This window comes from Anabas testudineus, chromosome 6, assembly GCF_900324465.2.
Source record: "Anabas testudineus chromosome 6, fAnaTes1.2, whole genome shotgun sequence".
Classification (NCBI taxonomy): Eukaryota; Metazoa; Chordata; class Actinopteri; order Anabantiformes; family Anabantidae; genus Anabas; species Anabas testudineus.
In genome coordinates this window covers 21,500,796-21,523,661 of record NC_046615.1, presented here as the reverse complement: position 1 = coordinate 21,523,661, position 22,866 = coordinate 21,500,796, and the positions used below count along the sequence as shown (strand labels likewise).

Genomic DNA, 22,866 nt, shown 5'->3' with positions numbered 1-22,866 from the left:
ACAGCTCACATATCAGACTGTGACTCACAGTCTTGAAAAGTTGTTTTTTTGTAATTTAGATGAACAAACCATTAGAATTTCAATATATCAGAGTTCTATATGGGGTTGTGTTCAGTAAAATAGACTAAATGTAGGCAGGCTAGATATATTTTAGACACAGCCTGGATAACTGACTATAGTTTAACATTAGTGTATGGGTACAGGTTGGGGTGCAGTCTAGATTTAATTTAGAAATGTAAGTGCGAGTAGTGGGTTGATTATGGTTGTGCAAGGCTCTCCCACACACCCCTCAGTTTCTGTGCATTTTCTTACAGACACTGCATCAGACGCCAAATCTGCTCTAGATCGGCATTAGATGCCATGCATTTGTAGATGACATTACACTAAAAAATTGAATTGGTCACAGTGACTAATGATGGAATACTTTTGGTACATTGGATTTCAATTTGGAACTCAATTTGAGAATTCAAATTGGATTTGCACTGGGCTTACATCCTGGTGAGGGATGGCACCATGTGCCTCTGGTATGACACTTCCTGATGCACGTCTATCACCACATACAGTACATTTCTGCAGTAGACTAACAGGAACTAGAGCTTTATCAAAAGACACAGAACACAAGTGATGAGTTGTCATCAAATTTTATTTAATAACCTACACCCCCACCACTAAGGGTTATTGCATAAAAAAATTCTTAATTTTTACAAAACAAAAGAGAAAAAAATGAAAAGAACTCAGCAAAATGTTCAAAGCTGTACCTAGCTACTTGGGCAAACAGTTGATTGGATATTTCATACATGTTTAACACTGGAAAGGGCTCCGTTGTTTAAAAAATGAAATCATCTATGAAATGTTTTACAAGTGACAGTTCACATGGAAAATTAGCAGAGACAAAATAATGCACCATGGATTTAAAGCATACTGTCAATGGTAAACAAAAACATCTACAGCATTTGCATTGCATATAAAAATAATAAATAACACTGGATACAAGTACACTGCGTATACTGTACATAGAATTTCAGGCCTAAACAAGGTCGATGCATAGCAAGGCTCCAAAGTACCACCACAGGGCTCCTAACTTACAGTAATCAGCCTTCTTTTCTAAATACCACTTTCAAGAATTGCACTGAGCAGAATGATCGTACTGAAACACATTATTGCACTGTGAAGTGAAAACAGGAACATCATGAGAGCTGTGAAGATATGAACATCAGCTGCATAGAGGCATATTTCAACAGTTCTACAGTTTGTTTTTTTTTGTTAATGAGCATGATGAATTGAACACTGCTGACCTGCCTCAGAGCTACAATCACAGGTTTGCTCATGTTATGTTCGTGACCATCAGGGCTCCTGCTAAAGCCACACTGTTAACCATTTGTGCAGTAACAAAAGTCTTTTTTGATGATCAGTTATTGGCTTTTCATGTGATTGCAATCAGATCAGACAATTGTTTAAATCTACTTTGGATAGCCTCCAGAAAGGTTGGATTTTGTTTGGTGGCGTATTGACAGGCCTGAAGGAACAAGAGCATGAGATATTTGTGTGTTTCTGATTTCTTTCGAAGAGTTAATTTGTGTTCTTGTACACAGCCATTTTAAATGTTAGTCATAATTAAAGGGAGTTCCAGAATATTTGTTTCAGAGTGATCACAACAATAAATGCTGAAAGAAGTAAAAACAGAAACTTGAAAATTTGGAACATCCTGATATTTTAGTGCCAGTATGCTAAAACAACATCAATGCCGTGGAGCAGGATAAAGGAGGAGATCTGTTCTCTGCAAATGAACTGTGAAAATTCCCCCTGTTAAGTGGAAGGAAGTTTGGAAAATAAAGAACACATGATAAAGCCTGATGCGGAGAATGAGTGTGCGTCATTGTTGATCATCAAATAAAATGGGCGTTGTCCAGGTCAAAGCTATGTGTATGGGGTAGCCAACCAAGAAAAGCAAGGACCCATTCATCTCTGAGGCTGTAGTGTCTAAAAGATGGAAAATAGGGGTAGAAATGTGATGGGGTAATGTGACAAAGGGAATGAGATAATAGTCTTTGGATGGGATCACAATGAAATTTCGAGGTGAGGGCAGCTGTGTGCACAGAGGCTGATGATATAGTGGCAGGAAATGCCAAGTGGGTGATCAATAAAGATTACCAGAACATAAGCCTGGCGTTGATGTAATATTTTGCTCTCCGTGTGGTATGGGTTATTTTGAGGAGCAAACTATAGATATCATTCTGCCTTGAGGAACTCTGGGGAACACGTCATTTCCTGTAATTGTCCATCGTACAATCATTCCGTTTTTAAGAACAATAACGCACAGGAGTGAGTCACATCTTAGTGAGAAAAATCCAGTGATAAACAATGACTACACATGGAAAAACAAAACAAATATATTTATAACTACGAGAGCTCTACGATATGTGAAATCACATTCAGGTTAACTACACACACAGTGGCAACTACATCTGCCATAGGCTCTAAATAGACAGTCCCAATTTGTGCTTATTGTTACATGAGTTTCATGTGCAGATCAACATTTCCCTTGTTTACATGATTAGTGTTAGAACAACAGGACCATGCTGAGCAGCCTATAAATGTGATTAAATCAAAGAAATAAAACTGATTAAGAATACACATTACTAAAGGGGAAAATGCATGGAGCATCAAAGAGCTATAAATTTCAGCCACATCAATCACCACTTAATATGTGCTCAATCTCCTCTAGTCTCTTCAAGGCGGCTGCCCTTTTCTTCTCTATATCTTTAATCTCTTTAGTTGACTTACCCTTAGTCCGCTTGTCAGACTGGCTACTGTGCAAAGACTCTGACTGGTCCACGCCCACACCACCAAGACTTTCTGCAGAGGATTTCCGCACATTCTTCTCATTCCCAGTCCCTTTTCTAAAAGCTTCAGCACCCCTCCCTTCCTCCTCGCCCCCAGCAACCTCTTCCACCCCCTCCTTAAATCTCTTCGGCTTTTCCTCCTCTTTAGCTGCCATAGTGGCTCCCTCTGCTGAAGTAAGTGGTTGCCTTGCTGCGCTCATGGCAGCCATTTTGCTTCGTACAATACTCAAGTGACGGCGCACATACTCCTCATTTGGTGCCAGGGCAAGCGTTTCCTCCAGGCAGCGCTCGGCTCGTGGCAGGTCACGCTCCTCAAAGTAGACCACGCACAAATTGTGCTTGCCTTGCACATTTGTGGGGTCCATACTTAAAATGCGCTCAAAGCAGGCTTTAGCACCACGTGTGTCCTTTTTGTGGTTCATGAGGATGTCACCCTTCAGGATTAGGCCCTTGATGTGCTCTGGGTGGTGTCCCAGCAGCTCATCCAACACAGGCAGCGCATCCATCTCACGCTTGGACTGAGAATATAGCAATGCCAGGTTAAACAGAGCGCTACGGAACCCGGCCTGCAAACCGATGGCTTTACGCATCCACCTTTCAGCTGCTGCATTTTCATTGGCATCCATGGCCAACATACCGAGGTTAAAGTAGCCATTAGCATCTTGAGGTTCCTCCTCCACATAGGTGAGAAAACGACGGTTGGCCTCAGGCCAGAACTTTGGTTCACCTGAATGCAGAGACACAATGCACACATAAAATTTTGACATCTAAGTGCTACCTTACCTTAACTTAGGTAACCTTACAGATATTTAAAGCATGTTTAGATTATGCATGGAATTAATGGCACTATTCAGGTCAGAGTTCAAGAGTTTAAACATGCTCTTTAGGAAGAGGGTTGAATGGTCTATCGCACATCATGTTGGGGGAGAAAAAAAATACAACAAAATATATAAAGAAAAGTAAAATGCTGTTTGTCACGAAAACAGAGAAAATTAAACAGGAAAAATTCATAGAGTATTCATATCTAGCACACAAAGCCATACTCCAGTCGTGTTTGTTAAATGCCCGCTTTGCCAATGCAATTCAAAAACCTGGAGTGACGGTTTAGGGAGAGTCTGTCTATTGGCACGCATCTGCTCTGGCTGCTGTTCAGAACCTAATTCAGTTTTCTAAAATCTGAGCTTCTTCAAAAAAAACAAAAAAAAACAAAAAACCAAACCATAACTGTTACAGGCAGTGATCCAGAAAAGTGAAGACAGTTGGTTAACGCAGAAGTAGGAACGTGAGGAATGAAAAGAAAATTATTTCTGGCATGTTTGGAACTCTGCCCACTTTCGTACATGTGTGCACCTGGCCCCCTGCTGCAGAAATCGAAAGGTTTGAAGTATCAGATAACACACATTTCTCAATATTCAAAAAAAACTTTGGGGCTGCTTGCAGTGTACACGTCTGCAAGAACTTTTACTAGCCATTAGAGTTATGTAGTCTATGGTGTTGCAGCATACGGTCAGGAAGCCTTTTGTTAAGTATTAATAATGAAATATACAAATAAACAAAAGAGCTAGTGGAGAATGCAATGCAAATGTCAAAACAATGTAGTCACATGTAAATGTAACGTGATGGAAAACTTCAAATAAAACAGACAATGGGGTGTCATATTTCCAGGATGGCAAATTTTAAAGAATGTGATGCACTTGTAATCTCTACGACTTTAGCAAACATGAAGCATGTTGTGCAATATTATCTAGTGTTTTAACTCTTGTTGTCAATGTGTCACTTATGCCACTTTTTAAATGGCAAACAGAGTTCAACTGTGAGAAACCCCTTGATTAATGGTGTAGCAAAGAAAAACCTTTACACCTGTGATGAGATCATAGTAAAGGTAGATTGGTCAAGAGTTGTACTGAGGTGAATACGATGGATCACTTGTTCCTTACATGGATTTACCTGCAGCAGGAATGTGATGCTACTATAGTGAACCCCATGGTAAGATTTACAAAAGCAAACAAACATGGGTGGAAAAGCTAACATAAACCAGCTAAATCTCCAACAAATGTAAGTGCTTATTAAATATTTTTGTTGTCACAGTATCGATGAAGCTTGACCTGACAGAAACTTGGCTGTCAAATGTGCTGGTGCATGCAGGGTTCATTGCAACATAAGGACTAATTCTTTATAAACCTGGTTACACCCTAAAGGTAATATCAGGTTATTTTCTTTGTTCATAACAACTGGCATTAAACAGCCCTTAAATAATTGCCAAGCAGTGCTTTCCATTAGCAAGTTGAATCTTATTTTTACGCTGGCTGGCTGGCTTAGATTTAAAATATTCACTTCCTCATTGCAGACCTCACTCACCAGACTCCTGCATGAGAAGTGCTGAGTTGAAGAGCGCCAGCTTGTGGCGTGGGTTGAGCTCCAGGGCATGGTTGAAGTTCTTCAGTGCTTCTGATGGATCCTTCATCTCAATGTTGACGATGGCCAAGTTGTACCACAGGTCGGCGTTGGTGCGGTCAAGCTCCAAAGCTCGGAGGTAAGCGTCACGGGCCTCTGTGAGCTTGTTCATCTTCAGCAGCAGCTCCCCTCTGAGGCAATTAAAATTCAGTTAAAAACATAATTAGAAATAAAACCAATTTTGGTAATCTACTGTAAAATCTGCAATATAATCAACATGTTATTACTACTGTTTTTATTTTTGTCTACTTAACCTAAATGCTTATACGAGTGAGAAACAATTAGAGTAATACTTAGAGTAGAAATATCGAACAAAAGATGAGATCTGGTTACAAGGAAACAGCATTTGACAGAAATGTTCAAAAGCAGAGAGCATAGTATAATTATAAAATATACGAGGAAGCCAAAACAAGGTATTGAATTTAAATGCGGTGTGCTATTTCCAGGTGTTAGACTAATCATTAGGTATTTACTGGGAAGCTCTGGCTAAGGATGGGTAACAAAAACTTAAGAAGATATGTTACAGTATTTTTTGTAGTAATTATATAAATGAAAATATAAAAATTAAACCATTTAACCCTATATTTTTGTTAACTAATCACATCAGTATACATGCTAGGGATCTTCAGTCATAAAGAAAAATTAAAAATGAAATGTGATTCTACATTTTGTTGGTTCAGGTTTTCAACACAACTTAGATATAGATAGATATGGATCGAAACATTTCTGTTGATCAGTTGCAAATGGAGCTATGTGCACACACTGCATTACATTCCTATGTATTGTATTTCATTATATGTATGAAAAGAATGAAGATCAATAACATATTTTGGGATTAAAATCTGAGTACGAAGTTTAAAAACAAAAAAACACTTGCCTGCTGATGTAGGCTTGTTTGAAGTCTGGTCTCATGCTGATTGCTTGTCTGTAGAGTTGGTCAGCCTCTTCCAGACGTGATTCATTGGCCCGTATCAAATTGGCCAGATTTATGTAAACATTCAGATGGTTAGGGGCCACACGTGTCGCATACTTCTTACCAGGAATAACCTAATGAGTGGTCAACAGAAACTCATTAGTCTCACAGCTTTTGCTGTCAACAAAAATAAGGTTAAATAAAAGCAATGGAACAGTCTGATAGCCATGTAAATGTGCCTGGTACACTGATAGTAAGAAGAGTATTGGAGGCGAGAGGAACTCTCTCTACTTGATTTGATCTAAGATCTCGAGATGTGATCATGTGCTCTGCTGCTATCGGGTGTTAAGCTGAGCTCACAGCTAGCCTTGCTACCACAACATAAATAACAAGTGCGAAGGAGGAAGCAAAAGTGCTGATAAATGAATGGAAGGGAGCCAAGAGGTGTGGTTTAGTCCAAGAGATGAATGAAGACGTTTTGTGGTTTTAACTTTCACTTAGCTCCATTAAACTTTCTCCAAACATCTGTGGACTGTGTGTGACATGGCGACATACTTGTGGCATTAGGGATTTGGCAACCAAGTAGGCATCTTCCGCCTCTTTGGACTTGTTCAAGTTCTTGTAGGTTCTTCCAACATTCATGTGAGCACCAATGTCATCTGCAGAAACAAATACCAGAGAGATTTGGTTAATTTTTACCTCTCATACTTTTTTGCACTGTATTTGTAACATGTCTCCCGCTTCGCTTTGTTGTACAATTTCACAAATAGCCTGCTGATGATGAGTATAAATAATGAGAAATAATCATTTTAGTGTATTTAAAAAAAAAAAAAAACAACATACTATAGTATTTGGGAGCCTAAAAGCTAAGTAAATCTTTCTGAGAACAAATAAAAGTGAAGCATTTGTAGGGGTCAGGACAAACCATACTGATGCTTGAAGATTATTATGGCAGGAAATCCTCATCGGGTTAATGTGTTTACAGTTAATCTTGGGGAAACAATCTTGGGTGGTGAACAGGCGAAAACGTTAATGTCTCAGCTGACCTAAGCATTTCCTTTAAAAACTAAACATTCAAGACACAACACAGCATTCAAGTTGATTTCAAACAGTCACGCCTTTCATCGTTATGTCTGAAATCTCTGCAAAAAAACAAAACAAAAAACTACTTATTCTGTTGTACTTGCGCAGAATACATCTTAAATATACAGTTTTACATCCATTCCTCAGGATTTTTAGTTCTTTCTAGGCTAAATAATTACTTAGGCGTTGTTTTATGTCTTTTATCTTTATAATTTTATTATATGCTGCATTTTACATTTTCCTGTTCATTTATAAGAAAACCAGCAAATGCATTAGTGGAGGCTATTAGCGATTGTATAAACAATAGGCTTTCTTAGCCTGTTTCTATGTGGCCTCTATACACTAAGATTCACATGGAATCAAACCTGACACTAACAGAGGATGCAAAAAAACATTAAAATCTTAGTACAATATCAATGCAATTTGTAGTAGACCATAGTTTGTCTTGCTGGATTACTCTACGTAATTTTACTTTTTTTTTTTTTTTTTTTTTTTTTTAAAATGACTGATCATCTCTGCTACTTAGACAAGCTCTCCTATCTGAACGTGCCAGACTGACTGTGCAGGTGGATCACAGACTTCCTGACAGACAGACGGACGGCAGTTTGTGACGCTGGGGAAACATGTCTCGGACTCTGACAAATTCCTAGTGCCGTACAGTGTTCTCTACTGTACTGGGCAATAAACTGTTACTGATTCTGACTTCCTGGCATTTCATATTAGTCCTCTTACTCAAGTATAATCTACAAGTAGTTGCTGCATGTAATGCAAAAAAGGATATTAGCCTAAGTTGAATCAGTAAGTTTGATGATGATGATGATGATGATGATGATGATGATGATGATGATGATGTTGTAGTTAGTATTCTAGTGTTGTGGGGCGACAGTATGTGTTTATGTAATTTGTTCTGGCATTTCAGGTTTCTTAAAATAAACAAATTAAACATTACACTTGATAAACCCACATTATGAGCACATGTATCTGGTTTTAGTCTTTTTATGGGATTTACTGACAGTAACAAAAACCTGGAAAATCATCTGCCTTGTCCTTTAAGAAACAGTTTGACAAGGCCCCAGTGGATTTCTTTTTGATTACATATGTGAAAATACTTTATATACATATACTACATCTGTAATCATATTTACTGTGTGGGTCTTACCTGGCTGGACGCGAGTAGCCTGGAGAAAATACCGCAGTGCCCTTGCATAATTGTTTTGGTTCTCTAGAGCATGGCCAACATTGTTCCACAACTTGGCATTGTTCTTGTTGACCTGGTTTGGAAGGCAATAACAGAAACATGAGATTACGCTTTTTTGGTGTAAAAGATTGATCCAGGCTTTACGTTGGTAAAGCTGCCTCAATTGTCTTTCCATCTTACCTTCAGGGCAGATGTGAATAGTGTATATTCTGACTCCCAGTCCCAATTCCTGTTAAAAGTTTTCACTGCATGTGTAGTTAAAAGCACTCCTATCATCAACCAGGATATCGTCTTCAAGTGTCTAAATTTAAAATAAAAATATGTTGTATTGATATTGATTTGGTTATACAACAAACTGTTTTACTGTAAAATTGTATAAGAACACAGGTCCTACCAGTGTACAGTAGCTTGTTTAACAAACACTCACTCTCTATGTGAGATGATCTTGAATCCGTGTGCAACAAGAACACAAAAGCCCATACTCGGCACATAAAGCACTCTCTCTGCCACAACAAAGCCCACAGGGAAGAAGAGGTTGGATGCAGGAATAAAAGGCAGAACTATCAAAGATAAGGCCTGAAGGAGAGAGACAAAAAAAAATTACTTCTGATTTTGAATACATGTGTATCAGACATATTGGGTATCTTTACTTCAATGGATTTTTATGCTAACTATAAATGTCAAGTGTTGTGATTGTGCTCAAATCTGGAACAAAGTTGGAGAAATAAAAAAGATCTTGCTAAAAAATTATCCATGTCAGTATGGGCAAAATGAGCTGATACAAAAAGATCCGATACTGTGAGCAGCATGATGTTACTTAGTCAGCAGTACTCTGTTGGAAACTTGAGACACAGCCACACTAATAACAGGTGAATGATGACTGCAAGTTGATTTACTTGAACAAGTCTCTGATGAGTAGATCAGATTCACCTGAATGTCATAGAAAGAATAAACTGAGAGAGATCTGACCTTTTGTACTAAGGAGTTAACATGGTCAGTGCCACAAATTTGATTAATTTGTTTTCTGACCTAGAAATGCGCGATTATCATGGACCAATAAGCATTTAAAGCATCAAAATGGTTCATTCTGTAAAAGGTTGCTACGTTCTGCTAAACGGGGGATGTGCTGTATGAGCACTGTAGATTTTTGACCGAAGCATGTCTTAAAGGTCTTCTGTGATATGAGACAAGCTTTCGTTAAACTTTGATTATTTACAGCTTTACATGAAAATATGACAGATTGTGGTCAATGTGGTCTCAGGTTTTTATACCACGCTGTAAGTGAAATATCAATTACAAATAAGTCTGTTATAGCTTAGTGCACATCCAGCAGCCAACTTAGGTGGGAAAAATACTCCAGATCAGGGCTTCTCAGCAGACAGCTGTTATCTAAAACCAATTTAATTTGTCTTGTTCTTCATGTGAGACAGCTGGCAGCCTTGCAATGATGCTAAGTAGGTTAAAATGATATGATATTGTTATGCAATATATTCCAAAATGCTCTTAGCAAACAAGAATAAACACAGTGGAATGTCATCATTTGGTTTACTTTGTGTTGATTTGTGGTCCCCTTTTCTAAAACCAAAGCTAAGAACAATACTGTGAGGAAGTTTACTGACCTTCAAGTACGAGAGCCATGGGGTCTGTTGCACAACAGATTCTAATTTGTTTGTGTGCCATAATGCACCACTCATTCATTCCTTCAAAGCTTAAAGAGCTCAAAAAGCTTATTTTTTATTTCTTATGATGCATTTGTTTCTTTTCTTTAAAAAAAACAAAAAACAAAAAAAACAAAAAACAAATCTGATCTCATGTCTGAACACTGGTAACTATACATAATTGGAGTCTTACATATTTTTTCAAATTGCATGTAAATAATATGATTAAATAAACTTCCTCTCACCATGATGACAGTTTTAGCAGAGCTGTGTCTATAACGAAGGCTGTGGTAAGTTAGCAGGCCCAAAAAAGTGTAGAACACCACTGTGGCCATGTTTCGTAGGTCTAGGAGCGACTCCACCAGAGGGATGGTGCCCATAGTCCAGTCACAGCACAGCTCAGAGGGGTTCAGCAAAAGCCATGCATTCACAGGAAGTAGGTAGTTGAAAGTCAGTTGTCTAGCGGGAGTGGAGGTGACTGCTGCTGGGTTATCAAATCTACAAGAAGACACAGAAGGAAAAACCTAACTTAACAAGTAAAGCATGGGATGGTTAGAGCAGAGAAGGGAGATCTTTTATTCACAAAAATATTCAGACCCTTTGCTAGAGTAATATAAAGTCTGCAAAAATGAAGCCACTATTTGATATGTAAACAGCATTTGTGAGAAAAAAAGCTAAGACTATATAGTTTTATATATACCTTATTAAATACAAATTCTACAGAACCCTTCACACTGGGCCTAGTTTCTGTATTAGAATATAAGCGCGGTGAATTCACTAGTGAGACAGGGAATTCATATTGTCCAATAAGTTACCTCTGCATGAATGTATGTGTGTGGTACTTTACCTTACTATAGCGATCTACTCTTTTTAGTGTATAAACAAATCAGGCATAGCACTAATTTAAAGATAAGGCAGAAAATTTAGATTTCATGAAGATTGTGTTTTCTTGGAGTCACAGTGAATGTGTTTTAGAAAAGCAGCTGTTGGTAACAGTCCACATCACTCTGGCCCAGCCCCCCTTTGATCTTCAAGTTAAGTATCTTCAGCCCTTATTTCTTTTTCAAATACGCTGATGCAGTGGGTAGTCCTAACTGGTTTAAAAAAAAAAACCCACAAATGCTTCAATGCTAATGAATCTAAATATACATAAACATATATTGTTATGGCTAAAAGATAGAAATTCTCTCAGACAATCTGGAGACGGCTTTAAGATTTTGCCAAGAGGATTAGCACATCTAAGCTAACTGTCTGGAATTTAATCTTCATAATCAAACGTCATTAGGTTTGTGTGGAATCCTGTACAGATAATGTCAAAACAGTTTAGACTCAGTGAATAAATGTGTGTCTCCATCCCATTTGGGGTAAGTGTTCAGGTATGCTGCTCTGTAAGAGCAAAAATTGAATTTAAACAGACATTGATTTTTTTGTTCTTTAAATTGTTAATTTTGGGTTAGTTGTAAATTTGCTAAATCCAGTGTAAATACATAAGCATTGTAACATAAGCATCACTTCTCTGTTGATACAATTCGGCTATCATTCAAACAATATGCATGTTATGCTTTGCATGTGCGTACACACACACACACGCACACACACACGTGCATGCGCACGCACACGCACGCAGGACCAAAGCTACCGCTGTTGCTCTGCTAACGTGCTTCTGATGCTAGGCTTTCTTTAGACCCAGCGTTAATGATCCATCTGTCATTTGACAAGAATACAATTTTATGAAAATACAATTAGTCAGGTTTGCAATTAGTCTTCTAATTCACCACTTAAGATCCTGTACTCACAACTACACATTGTTAGTTCCTGCAAGACCATAGATAACACACATAACACATAAAGCATTAATTAAGGGGCCACTGTATCCCTTTAGGTAGAAATCATTTGAAAAGCAAAATGATTAAAAATAAAATACAGAATGGGTTTTACTTTTTTTAAATCCCTGTCATGTAAGAGGATTATAGGGAATATCTTCTGCTGGGGCCTTGGCCTTTGAACAGCTCACAACGTGCTGCTTTCAACATTTGAGATGTAGAAATTCGAGGTACAGTGAATAAGAACAGCTACAGCGCAGATGTATTATTGAATCTCATTGAATTGAACATCACATTCATCAGCTGCAGGATGTCAGAAGCCATGGGAAGTCGTTCTACTTTAATGAAATAAGTAAAAGACATTATGTAAACTATTACATAATCTGAAATAAATAAACACAAGTAAATTGAGTTTATATAATCCTGCAATCCATTTAAGATTCAACAGACTTGTCCGATGTACAGCAATAAAGCAAGGTGGAGAAATTTGTCTTGTTTGAACTCCAATCTATTTGTCCAGCTAAAATGTAGAAGCTGCAGAACTTTTAAAAGTTGGCCCACATCAAAGATACACAACACACTGAAAACTAAACCTATATTATATCCTATGAATAATCACACCCACTGTTCAGAACAACGTTAATATGACATCTATTTTGATTTTAAGTTAGTTTTAGTCTTTAAAATTTGAAAAGTAATGACTAGGGGTCCGACAGTCAGCAGCATCAACTCAGTTGCTTACAATACTGGCAGACATCTAGCCACCATACAACTGGGGCTTTGTCAAATCCAAAAAACACTGTACAACACAGGAGAGCCAGCTCCTCAGGACAAGACTTGATGGTACATCTGCACATGAAACACAGGGGCCACTCCTTTGAAGACTGTAATGTTCACTCTTAGACAGAGAAGACAGGTGGTATGAGCATGTCACAAAGGAAGCCATTCATCTCAAGATAGAACAACCTTTCCTCAACAGAAGAGGTGTCCTAAGGCATAATCTGCCACCGACTTCCAATGCAGTTCTTTCATCACTCCCCGGCCGGTTTCACAGTGGTTCACACTTTGTCTCAGATGATCTCAATATGAGAGTCAGTTGGAATAGCAACCCACGGACCATCAGAGTGTTAACGACTTATTAACTCTGTAGAGTTTATAAGCCTAAAGCAGTCGATCAGAACTGATGAAGCCTTTCAGATAAAAGGTAAAGCATCTTTAACATTAAAGCAAGCTCCTTGCCACTGAAAAAGCATCAGCAGTGACTAGGATTTTAACAACTCCCCAAATCCACTGGATATTTTTTGATCCACAGTTTAGTTGGATGGGAAGCGTATAAAACACTGGTGACCTACAGTCTGTACTGTCCCTGAACGCCTCACAACACAAAGTAGTGTACCCGACTGCAATGCACCGGACACAGAGGCAAGTGATAGACTGTGTTATTACGAGTATTGTATCAGTTTTGCGGGTGTCAAGGAGAGAATTTGCCTGCAAGAGACTCCACCACTAGAGATGTTGGCTATCTGAACTGATGAACTGTCATTCCGAGCAATACAAATTAATGCAGGGTTACCTACCTTGTGAAAACAGGAAGCTGGGACTGTATGACTTGGACCCTAATGATGACAAGCAGCAGGGTACTGATGATGAGGACTATGAGCTTCAGTAGCGTTTGTAGGACTGCATATGGGAAGCCGTCTTTCCCCTGTAGAACTTGCCGGAATGTGTCCCATAGCATGGGCAAGGTAAACTAAACGTGTCATAAGGAGAAAAAGAATGAAGGAAGCAAGGGTAAACTCAACAGCTCAGTGTAAAGGGTTTAAACAGTTTTATATTTAACTTCTACTTATCTTATGCTTTGCAGTGATTATAAAAAAGGAGTCTTACCCCTTGTGCAACAAACACTTCATGGACACAGCAGATGCCAATGACAGTGATTCCCTGCTCCTTGCACAGCGTTGCTGCAGCTACTAGAACGACTGTCAAAGCGATGGGAGCCCAAACTGGAAAAAAATAATATGCAAGTCACTTGACAGTGACCCAATTGATGTAATGTAGCCTTGGAAAAACTGAACTTGAGGGTGTGACCCATTTATCCTTTACAGCACCCAGTGTACAAAAATACATTTTTAACAAAGAATTTATGTAAACCTCATCAGCCTGTAAAATAGGGAAATATAACATGACATTTTCACTAAGGTGGTCATCAATCACTGGTAAAATACTGTGTTACTTTACTAGACCAATGAAAAAGAAACTGCAGGGTGAAAATAATGGAAGTCAGACATTAACTGCTGTGTTTGCTCCTGTTAGCAGGATAGATGTAGTTAATCACTGGACATTACAGGGAAATGGATGGAATATGGCTGGATATATTTTCCATTAGCCCAGCACACTGTTTACCAGTCTTCCATCATGTGTTAAAGTGAAACGTCACAGCTTGCCCTGTAAACACCATGATGGAACCTGTCCCTGTGTCCTAGTTTTATTTTTTCCATTGTTCCCCAATTAAGGTCAAGATATTGGTTTCACACTTTGAAAAATTGACTTAGAGAGTTAATGAGAACTAGCTAAATGGATCATTAGTTTTGGTCTCTGTGAGGCTGGCCTATCTCGATTAAAAAAGGAAAAGCAGGTTCAGCTTTCAGGTCTTTCAAGGATTCAGCCTCTGAGTTGGGACACAGCTTAAAAGAGATACCAGGTACCGGAGGGAACAGCATTAACAGCCACTTGGCAGGTGATTGAACAACCTATACAACTACCAGCCAAAGCAAGGATTGAGCAATATGCTTTAGAGATTTGCAGGCTCTCATTAGAGTCTGATGGGTGACCACTTTATTAGGTACACCTGTACAGTTTATTGTAATCCAATACAGCAGCTCTGCCATGAATTCTGATATTGGCTAATTTTAGTTTATCATACATATTGGTATCTGCACATTTGGGCCAGTGAGTAACAAGAAACTGCAGACATTGCAAGTGTGAGGTGATTTATTAACTATATCACTATCACATAGTTTGTATCAGAGAACATTGCCACATTTTTTGTCCAGCTAGAAAATGTCCCTCTCTGGATATATAAAATTAAAATAATGATAATAAAAACAACCAATCTAATCCTTATCAAAGTGTTAGCTTAAAAATTGGAAATTTGCTGAAATATCAGTCTTTTAAGATAATTTTTGTTTTTTTTTTTCTGCTTCAGAGTGACAGTAAAAAGATGAAAGTCAAGAGTGCAACAAGATAGAAAATGACATGCAACAAAGATCTCTGGGGTCAAGTGAAACCCAATCCATGAGCCAACAGACATCCCTTCAAAGCTGTAAGTGACAACGTTAAAATGACTTCATGGTTTCTACTGGTTTCAAATGTCAGACTGACACAAAACTAGCGGAACTATTTGATGAAAACATGCCCCATCATGTGAAAATGTGACAGGTTCCACTCACATTAAAGTAATAATCACATGTGAAGCCTAGTATATACAGCTGTGTCAGCATTCAAGTTTCAACAATGAACACTGCGCCCATGTAAATTAAATTACAGTACATTTACTAAATGTTTAAAATTCCATTTTAATCTATCTTATCTACTAAGCACAGCTTTCAAGTCAGTGGTAAATTTAAACTCAATTGTTTTAATATAATCTTGGAGGACGTCACGTTTTAGCTTCTGGCCTCAGTTTGAAATGTTTGATTTAATTTCTTAATAGACTGGCACATGTACAAAAGTATGTCTTGTGCATGTGACATACGTACATGTAGGTGAGAGACTGGAAAAGTACATTAGACTTACCAATAGAGTGGTCTGCCCCTGTTGATTTTGTGTAGGCCAGAAAAGCAGCTAGGAGGAAGATTGAAGAAAGAAGTTCAGCTCTGCCGACCACACCTGTGACCTTGATAATAAACAGTGACAGCAATAAGTATGGTTCCATCTGTACAAAATGATATATGTTAATTATAAGCTTGATTGGAGTTTGTATCAGGTTCAAACTTAAGTTCTGTACGAAACAATTTGAAAACACAATGTCTGGAACTGGGAACCAGAGTTCAAATTAAAGCTGTTAAATCCAGCTGTGAAAAAAGTTCAATGCAGGTAAATCATCTAAGAGGAAGCCAAGCAGATATGCCTTTCTATAAAGCAGGCTTACTGACAGTATCATCTGTCATTTGTGTAAATGACTGCCCCCGTGTGGAAGAAACAACATTCTCATTACAATAACCCAAGACCTGAATTCTTAGAGATCAGACATACCACAAATGCACAGATAAGGTCCCACAAATGGTTCTACCAAACATTTTACAGAAGAAGAGTCTGTCATCTGTTCTATATCCAACCACACTAAGCGTTACAAGAGAGTTACAACGTACTAGAAATGGGTATTAACTGTAGACTAAATGTGAACATTGTTCTCTGACTGACCTTTCTTGGTTGGTGGCTGAGAAAATAATTTACTGAATGACCATTTAGCTGCAATAAAAAAACTAGTATATACATCAATGTGTCCTTTTGAAAAGAGTCTCTAAATCTAAAAATAAAAAAGCCAACTGTACAAACAAAGCCACAATACTTATCTTTGCTTACGTTATCATTAAGCTGCATTATGTCTTGATCAAATAATAAGCAAGTTTTAGGTTAAATCTATAACACAGCATACAGAACATTAAGAAGAAGAAACCCTTTATTAGTCCCACAGTGGGGAATTTAAGTGAATACTCTCTGAAGCCACAGTAGAAAGGCTGGCTATAGTTGGTTCAATTTAGCTTAATTACTCAAACTACATATCCCATTTTCTGTGTGTTTGTCAGTTCACTTTTGGGGCATAGCTTTGATGGCCTAACACCATTTTAGAGCCTTAAGATACTGCACACAAAATAATTTGTATTTTAAGATACTTGGAGATACTACAAAACTAAAGTCTCCATTCAAAGAGGCAGATGATTGAAACACACTGAGAAAGACACAGAGAGACATAGGGACTCTTTGTCTGCACTTATCATGAAGGGACCTTCAGTGCTTGGAACATAACTCAAAAACAAATGACCCGTTCAGAGAGAGATTCCAGACGGCGATAACATGAAGGGCATTTGCTGGACTAACTCTAAGGGCTCATTTGTGAGGCAAATTGTTTCCATTCAAGAAGTCTGAGAGACTCTGCATAGATTATAGAACACCATGAGGAAGACTGGCGCAGTGGTGAATCCTGTGTAACAGTAGCACACCACCCCATGAAGCAGAATGTTCAGGGCCTGTCTGGTCATCAGTTCAGCTATGTTGAATAGGATGAATTACAAGTCCTAATTGGGAAGAGCCTTTTCAGACAGGCCCTATAGAATAGAAAAGAATGAGATTAAGATCAAATGATGAACAATAAGTGAAAGGTTTTTGGTTTCCAATCAAGTTAAATAAACCCTATGGCCATCGCAATAAACAGTTATAAAAACCTAACTTGAACTTTAACCTAAGAATATAACTAACATCAGTTATTCATTTTTCCTGAACAAAACAACTTTTCATGTTTATCTCTTTATAAGGTCTCAGTCAGGCCTACAGATAAAATTCAGCTTCATAAACCGATACTAGGGCTGACGAGGACTGTCCATCACCCCTGTCAAATAAGTAATAAAATAAAATAATTGCACATGTACCTATAGTATGTAAACATAGTCAACGGTAGCAATAAGGTACAGTCACTTCCGGATCAGTCAATAAACGATCTAGCCTCGTTGTCATTATTATTTTTTACGCATATAAAATCAATGCAATATTGATGTGCTGTTGCACAGCTCTAACAAGAGCACAGATGGACATGCAGTGAAGAAGATCAAGATGTACTGAAACCTTCAACCAATAAACATCACAGTTAATTTCTCCCTATAACTAATAACCCAGTAATTTACACTCACCGATTATTTGCTGATTTTTATTTTGAAAGTAACAATTTCTTAAGAACCAACATCTCGTGCATAATTTTGAAACTGAAATAGCCGCTCAATTAGTTATTTTAATATTAGCAAAGTGTTTGATACAAAGTTATTGTTATCATTTGTATTATTATAGCATATGCTGAATAACTTGCTTTCACCCACTAAATGTATACTTACGGCTTCAGTGTGGATGGGGTGCACAGCAAATAGCAACGCTGCCACCAAGCTGGAAGTCTTGTCCAGGAATAATCTGCACACTCGCAGAAAAAGCACACAAACCACGGCATGTAAAATAACATTGAGCAGATGATAGGAAGCTGCACTCAGCTCACTGAAGAGGTAGTTCATTCGAAATGTGAGTACGGTGAGGGGTCGGTAAGATTTGTGGCTCCGCTCCTGCATTGGGAGACAAATTTACATGTATGCTGTTAAATGTCATTGAGTGACATTAAAGACTGACAAATGTAATGTAGTGGAACTTAACTCTTCAGGTTTTCCTTAAGTTAAGTAAAGGTGTGTAATGGACCATCACTTACCTCAGCCATAGGCGTTCCCCAGAAGTCATTGAGGAACAGGTTCCGCAGAGGAGTCGAGGGCCTGAGGTCCTTGTTATCAAGGATTGCTGAGACATCATCAAACACAAAGCCGCACGACAGACTGTTCCAGTAACATCCCACCACCAGCCCAGTCAAAAGTAAAATCTCCTTCCATGACACAACAGCCATGGCTGGCCAAAGCCGTCATTGATCACTGTACAAGAAAACAAGGAAATAACTGAGTATCAGTTGTAGATGTGTAAAACGGGTACATTGTAAAGTAGATCACGTATCTGAATGGACATGTTTAAAAGATTCAGTCAATCACACTAGTGACTTATAGTACTAACTCTCACAACTAAATAATACAGCATCTGTGCCAAAATCTGTGATGCCAATACTGTCCCTCATTTTAACACGCTCACAATCTGCCATTCTCTTTTATTGTTTGGATTGTGGACTAATAAATAAATGAGGAATATAACCTGGCAGCTATTCAACAAACAATACTACAGGTGGTCATATTAGTTCACAAGCTGAGCAGCCCGATTGCCTAGCAAACGGACTGGTAACGTTACACTGACAGCTGGCTGCAAAAGCCAGAAGCAATGGAGGGTGTATGTTGGCAGAAATCTAAACTAATGCTAACGAATAATCTGATTGAATAGATATCTAATTACAGGCGATGGCTGTGAATAAAATACAAACCGCTGTCAGTCGATCGCGGCTAAACAAAAGTTCGCGTTAGTATGTTTTCAGTCTTGACCATTTCAGTCTGGCTGCAGCAACGTAACTTTGGCTAGCAGTAGAGCTAATGTAGCAGCTAATGCTAACTAGCTCAATCCAAGTCTTGAAGCCGGATAATGTTCTAGCAGATGTATTTTATGACTTCATTGCATGTCCTACTTACCGTGCCTATAACAAAGCAGACCCTGACAGCAGTGGGGACATGAAAAACGTGTGATGGTCATACACAGTATACAGTTCAGCAAACAGCATTCCACTTGTACAGGCTAGCTTCGACACAGCACTATTACTTCCGGTGCAGAGGTCACCGCGCAAGTTAAATGCTAACGTTAGCTCTCTCGGTTCTTATTTGAAAACAAACTGGATACGACTAATACCAAGTTATAGAAAGTACGATTTAAAATACCCTGTGGGGACGCGACATCCACCACATTCTACAGTTTCGCTGACTTTTCTGCCAACTGTACATTTTCCTGTTTTACAGGTTTTATCTTCTCGTGGACTGGCTCAATTAGCAAACGTTACCTGCCGCTGTTGTCAGCGGTAACCTAGCAGCCGAAGCATCACATCACGGAAAGCTAAGCCTGGCTGGTTACTGTCAATATAACTAAGATGTGTCTCACATTTTCCGTCTAACACACTGTTTATATCACTAAGTGAGGTTAAAAGTCAACATACTTGACTAAACATTTAACTTATAAACCACTTTAGTTAGTAAACTTATATGTGCAAGCTAACGTTAACGCTAACGTTTTCGAAACTCGTCACAAATCTAGCTAACGTTAAAAAAATTCAACCTAACCTAACGTTAGCATTCATTTAATGAAAGAATACGACCGATCTGGAGCAATGTTTGGCTGTAGCTCCCCAAACAGTTAGCATTAGCTGGCTAACCTAACACAAAGCTTGCAGTGTGTGCTCTACTCGTGGTTAGCGCTTATTATTTACAAAACGCCACGATGTCTGATACTTTTGAGTGGGATAAAGTGATGAAAATTCATCCAGCAACTCTCGAGAATAATGGAGACGTCGAAGAGCTCTTCAGGATGTTTGTTTCGGTAACTAAGTGTCCATAATGTTACTTCACTGAGTTACAGTGTCAAATAACAGCTCAAATTAGTCCGATATTTAGGGCTCAGTATGTTTAGCTACGGTTACTCACACAAAGAAGAACAACTGTCTAAATAACTTTAGAAAAAATAAGGTGTTTCTTCTGTTGTCACTTGATGCCTCACAAAGTTTCCTTATGCCTTTTTTGTCTTTTGTCAATGTCAGTGTTTAGATCCAGGCTGTTGTCCTGTGTGAGAATATCATCATTGTTTTGAATGGGATACATTGTGCTGTTTTTCAAATTACAGGCAGAGCAATGGGAGGTGGAGGATAAGGCTCCAGAGGATATTATTCAAGTCTTCAGAGTGTTTCAGGCCGTACTCAAGGTGTTTAATGTTGTTATTGTGATATCCCAGCATACCTTTAATATATTGTAATGTATTCCAAGAAGCAAGCGCTATTGGTGTAATTCACAGTGTAGATCTTATTATTATATTGGCAGAGGAATATGCTGCTTCAAATAATATTAAATCATAATTTTAGATCTAACTATCTTCTCTTCACTTGTGTGTTAGATTAAGGATCATCAAGTCAAGCTCATCGACAACTTCCTTACGACCGAGGGTATGAAACATGGAAAGATTGGTTAGTCCAGAGATAACATTTAATTTTTCAAAATATTTCATCTGTTTAAATTTCATCAACTTACAGCAATATTTGCATTGTTAATAATGATTTTTCTACTATAGAGAAGGAATTACGTGATAAGGTGTCAGTGCTGGAGCAAGAGCTAAAGGTAATGTTTAATACAAACTGTATGTTTAGTTGTCTATATTATATCTGCATACTTGCATATGATTTATTACTCTATGTTACTATAAATGTAAAAATGTACATCACCGTGTTTGATTGGAAATCACCCTTCATATCACTACTTCCGGTAGTAGGGCCAAATCCTTTAGCCAATCATAGAGTACAACCCAGGGTACAAAGGGATTGGTAGTATGGACCAATGAAAGACAGCATCTAAGGAGATTACAGCTAATTCCTTACATACAGCCTATACTTCTAGTGTCAACTCGCTTATTATTTAAATTTTCTAAGGTTTGTATGTCATCAAAATTTGTGCTGATTGTTTTCTTTATAAAGAGAAAGTTCATGTTTGCATGTGTAATTGGCAGTATATGCATATATTAATATTGTACACAGGTGGAGGTGATGCATGACTAAAAGGTTTCTTGGGTGTTTGTATTTGTTGTTTCTCGGTCTGTGCGGCGCAGCACTCTAACACTGGGCCAGACACCCGCTTTCTGAGAGATGAGATTTGGCAGCTCGAGACTCAGCTGGAACAGAAGGAGAAGGAGTTGACCCAGTTAAATAAAGAAATGGGCAAGGATAAGAAAACTATTGAGGAGGTACGAGCATGTTTCCCATAATGTTCATGCATAGAATAGGATTATGGATTCAATATTGAGTCCTTGGATGACTTACAAATGTTAGTTTATTAGTTTGCAAGCACTGTGTTGACATTTTGCTGATGTTACTGGACTTTTTTTATGTTATTCACGGAAAGAGATACCAGTGAGTTACAGAGAGATTACATTTAAACAAATAATCCTTTGTTAGGTAGTGTCATTAGGTCTGTCATTAGGTCTGCCTCTGGTTACTTTCCATTCATTACTACTCTTTTAATACACTGGAAAAAGTGTGCTATTCAGCTGTTAACTTCATGTCTTAATTTTGCACTCTCTGTTTTGTTTTCAAGTTGGTTGTGCGAGCAGAGGAAGCTGAGGATGAGGTAAAGAAGCTAAAGAGAGAGGTATGTAGCAACTGGTATTACATTATACACATCACAAAGCTTGAAGCAGTCTTTTCATTCATCACTTCATCCTAAGTGACTTAACCTTTTGTACTTCCTTTATAAATGTCTCATATGCTCTTATGAATGCCTTTTCAAATTTCATCATTTTTTTCATCTTTTTCTCTTCCATTGCCATAGTTAAAAAAGCTTAAGAAGAAGGTAAGAAATGGACAGTGGCAACTTATGTGACCGTTTTGTCGTTACCTGTTACTCTTTAGATCATATAGAATGTGACCTAGGCATTAATCTAATTCCATTTGTTTAATTGGCTAATTTAATTTTTAGTCTGCTCTCACAGTTAAAGACAAACAAATTAGTTGAAGAACTGTGGATAGTATACATAGTAAAACATTCATCAGTGTTAAGGACCCTAGTTGGTACATTTTGGAATGTAAAATAAATATTCAGGTTTGCTTTATATCTGGTGGTCAAAAGTATTAAGTAAGCCCCTGTGTGATTAAAAAAATCTTTGACACGCTTACCAATCAGTCAAACTATAGCTGAATGGTCAATTCACATTGAACTTTACTTGAAAGACATCCATGAACAGGGCTAGTGGCACTTGAACACCTAATTGAGAGGGGCTACTCCTACGTTCTTGGTAAGAAGTAATTTCATCATGCTGAAAAGTAAAGAAATCAGTGTGGAACTCAGAAATAAGATGGTAGATGCTCATCTTAAAGGAAAATGCTTTACTACTTTTCTAGTGTGTGTGTTTCACAGGGTCTAGAACGGCTGTACATTGCAAAGCACAACAATAAAAATTCTGTTGG

The 22,866-nt window shown here is 38.1% G+C and overlaps 2 protein-coding genes across 3 annotated transcripts in view; one reads left to right on the top strand and one right to left on the bottom strand.

Moving 5' to 3' along the window:
- Positions 1-625: 625 nt before the first annotated feature.
- Positions 626-19,476, bottom strand: tmtc3 (transmembrane O-mannosyltransferase targeting cadherins 3). The gene is made up of 14 exons (XM_026365329.1): positions 19,346-19,476; positions 18,436-18,649; positions 18,077-18,295; positions 15,768-15,867; positions 13,860-13,975; positions 13,550-13,722; positions 10,395-10,647; positions 8,919-9,067; positions 8,672-8,792; positions 8,453-8,564; positions 6,766-6,869; positions 6,175-6,344; positions 5,202-5,428; positions 626-3,570 (listed from the first exon to the last, which is right to left on the bottom strand). Exons 2-14 carry the CDS (start codon positions 18,622-18,624, stop codon positions 2,690-2,692), a joined length of 2,814 nt encoding a protein of 937 aa, XP_026221114.1. The 5' UTR covers positions 18,625-18,649; positions 19,346-19,476; the 3' UTR covers positions 626-2,689.
- Positions 5,259-22,866, top strand: part of cep290 (centrosomal protein 290) — a 43,036-nt gene continuing 25,428 nt past the window's right edge. Inside the window, exons 1-7 of one of the 2 annotated variants that reach the window (XM_026365328.1) lie at positions 5,259-5,376; positions 15,178-15,294; positions 20,541-20,618; positions 20,808-20,877; positions 20,982-21,028; positions 21,513-21,647; positions 21,998-22,051. In XM_026365328.1, coding sequence (XP_026221113.1) covers positions 20,859-20,877; positions 20,982-21,028; positions 21,513-21,647; positions 21,998-22,051 — 255 coding nt within the window. In that variant the 5' untranslated portion in view covers positions 5,259-5,376; positions 15,178-15,294; positions 20,541-20,618; positions 20,808-20,858. Of the gene's footprint in view, positions 5,377-15,177; positions 15,295-19,977; positions 20,241-20,540; positions 20,619-20,807; positions 20,878-20,981; positions 21,029-21,512; positions 21,648-21,997; positions 22,052-22,866 lie in introns of those variants that run through there. The other variant, XM_026365327.1, reaches the window with a different exon arrangement.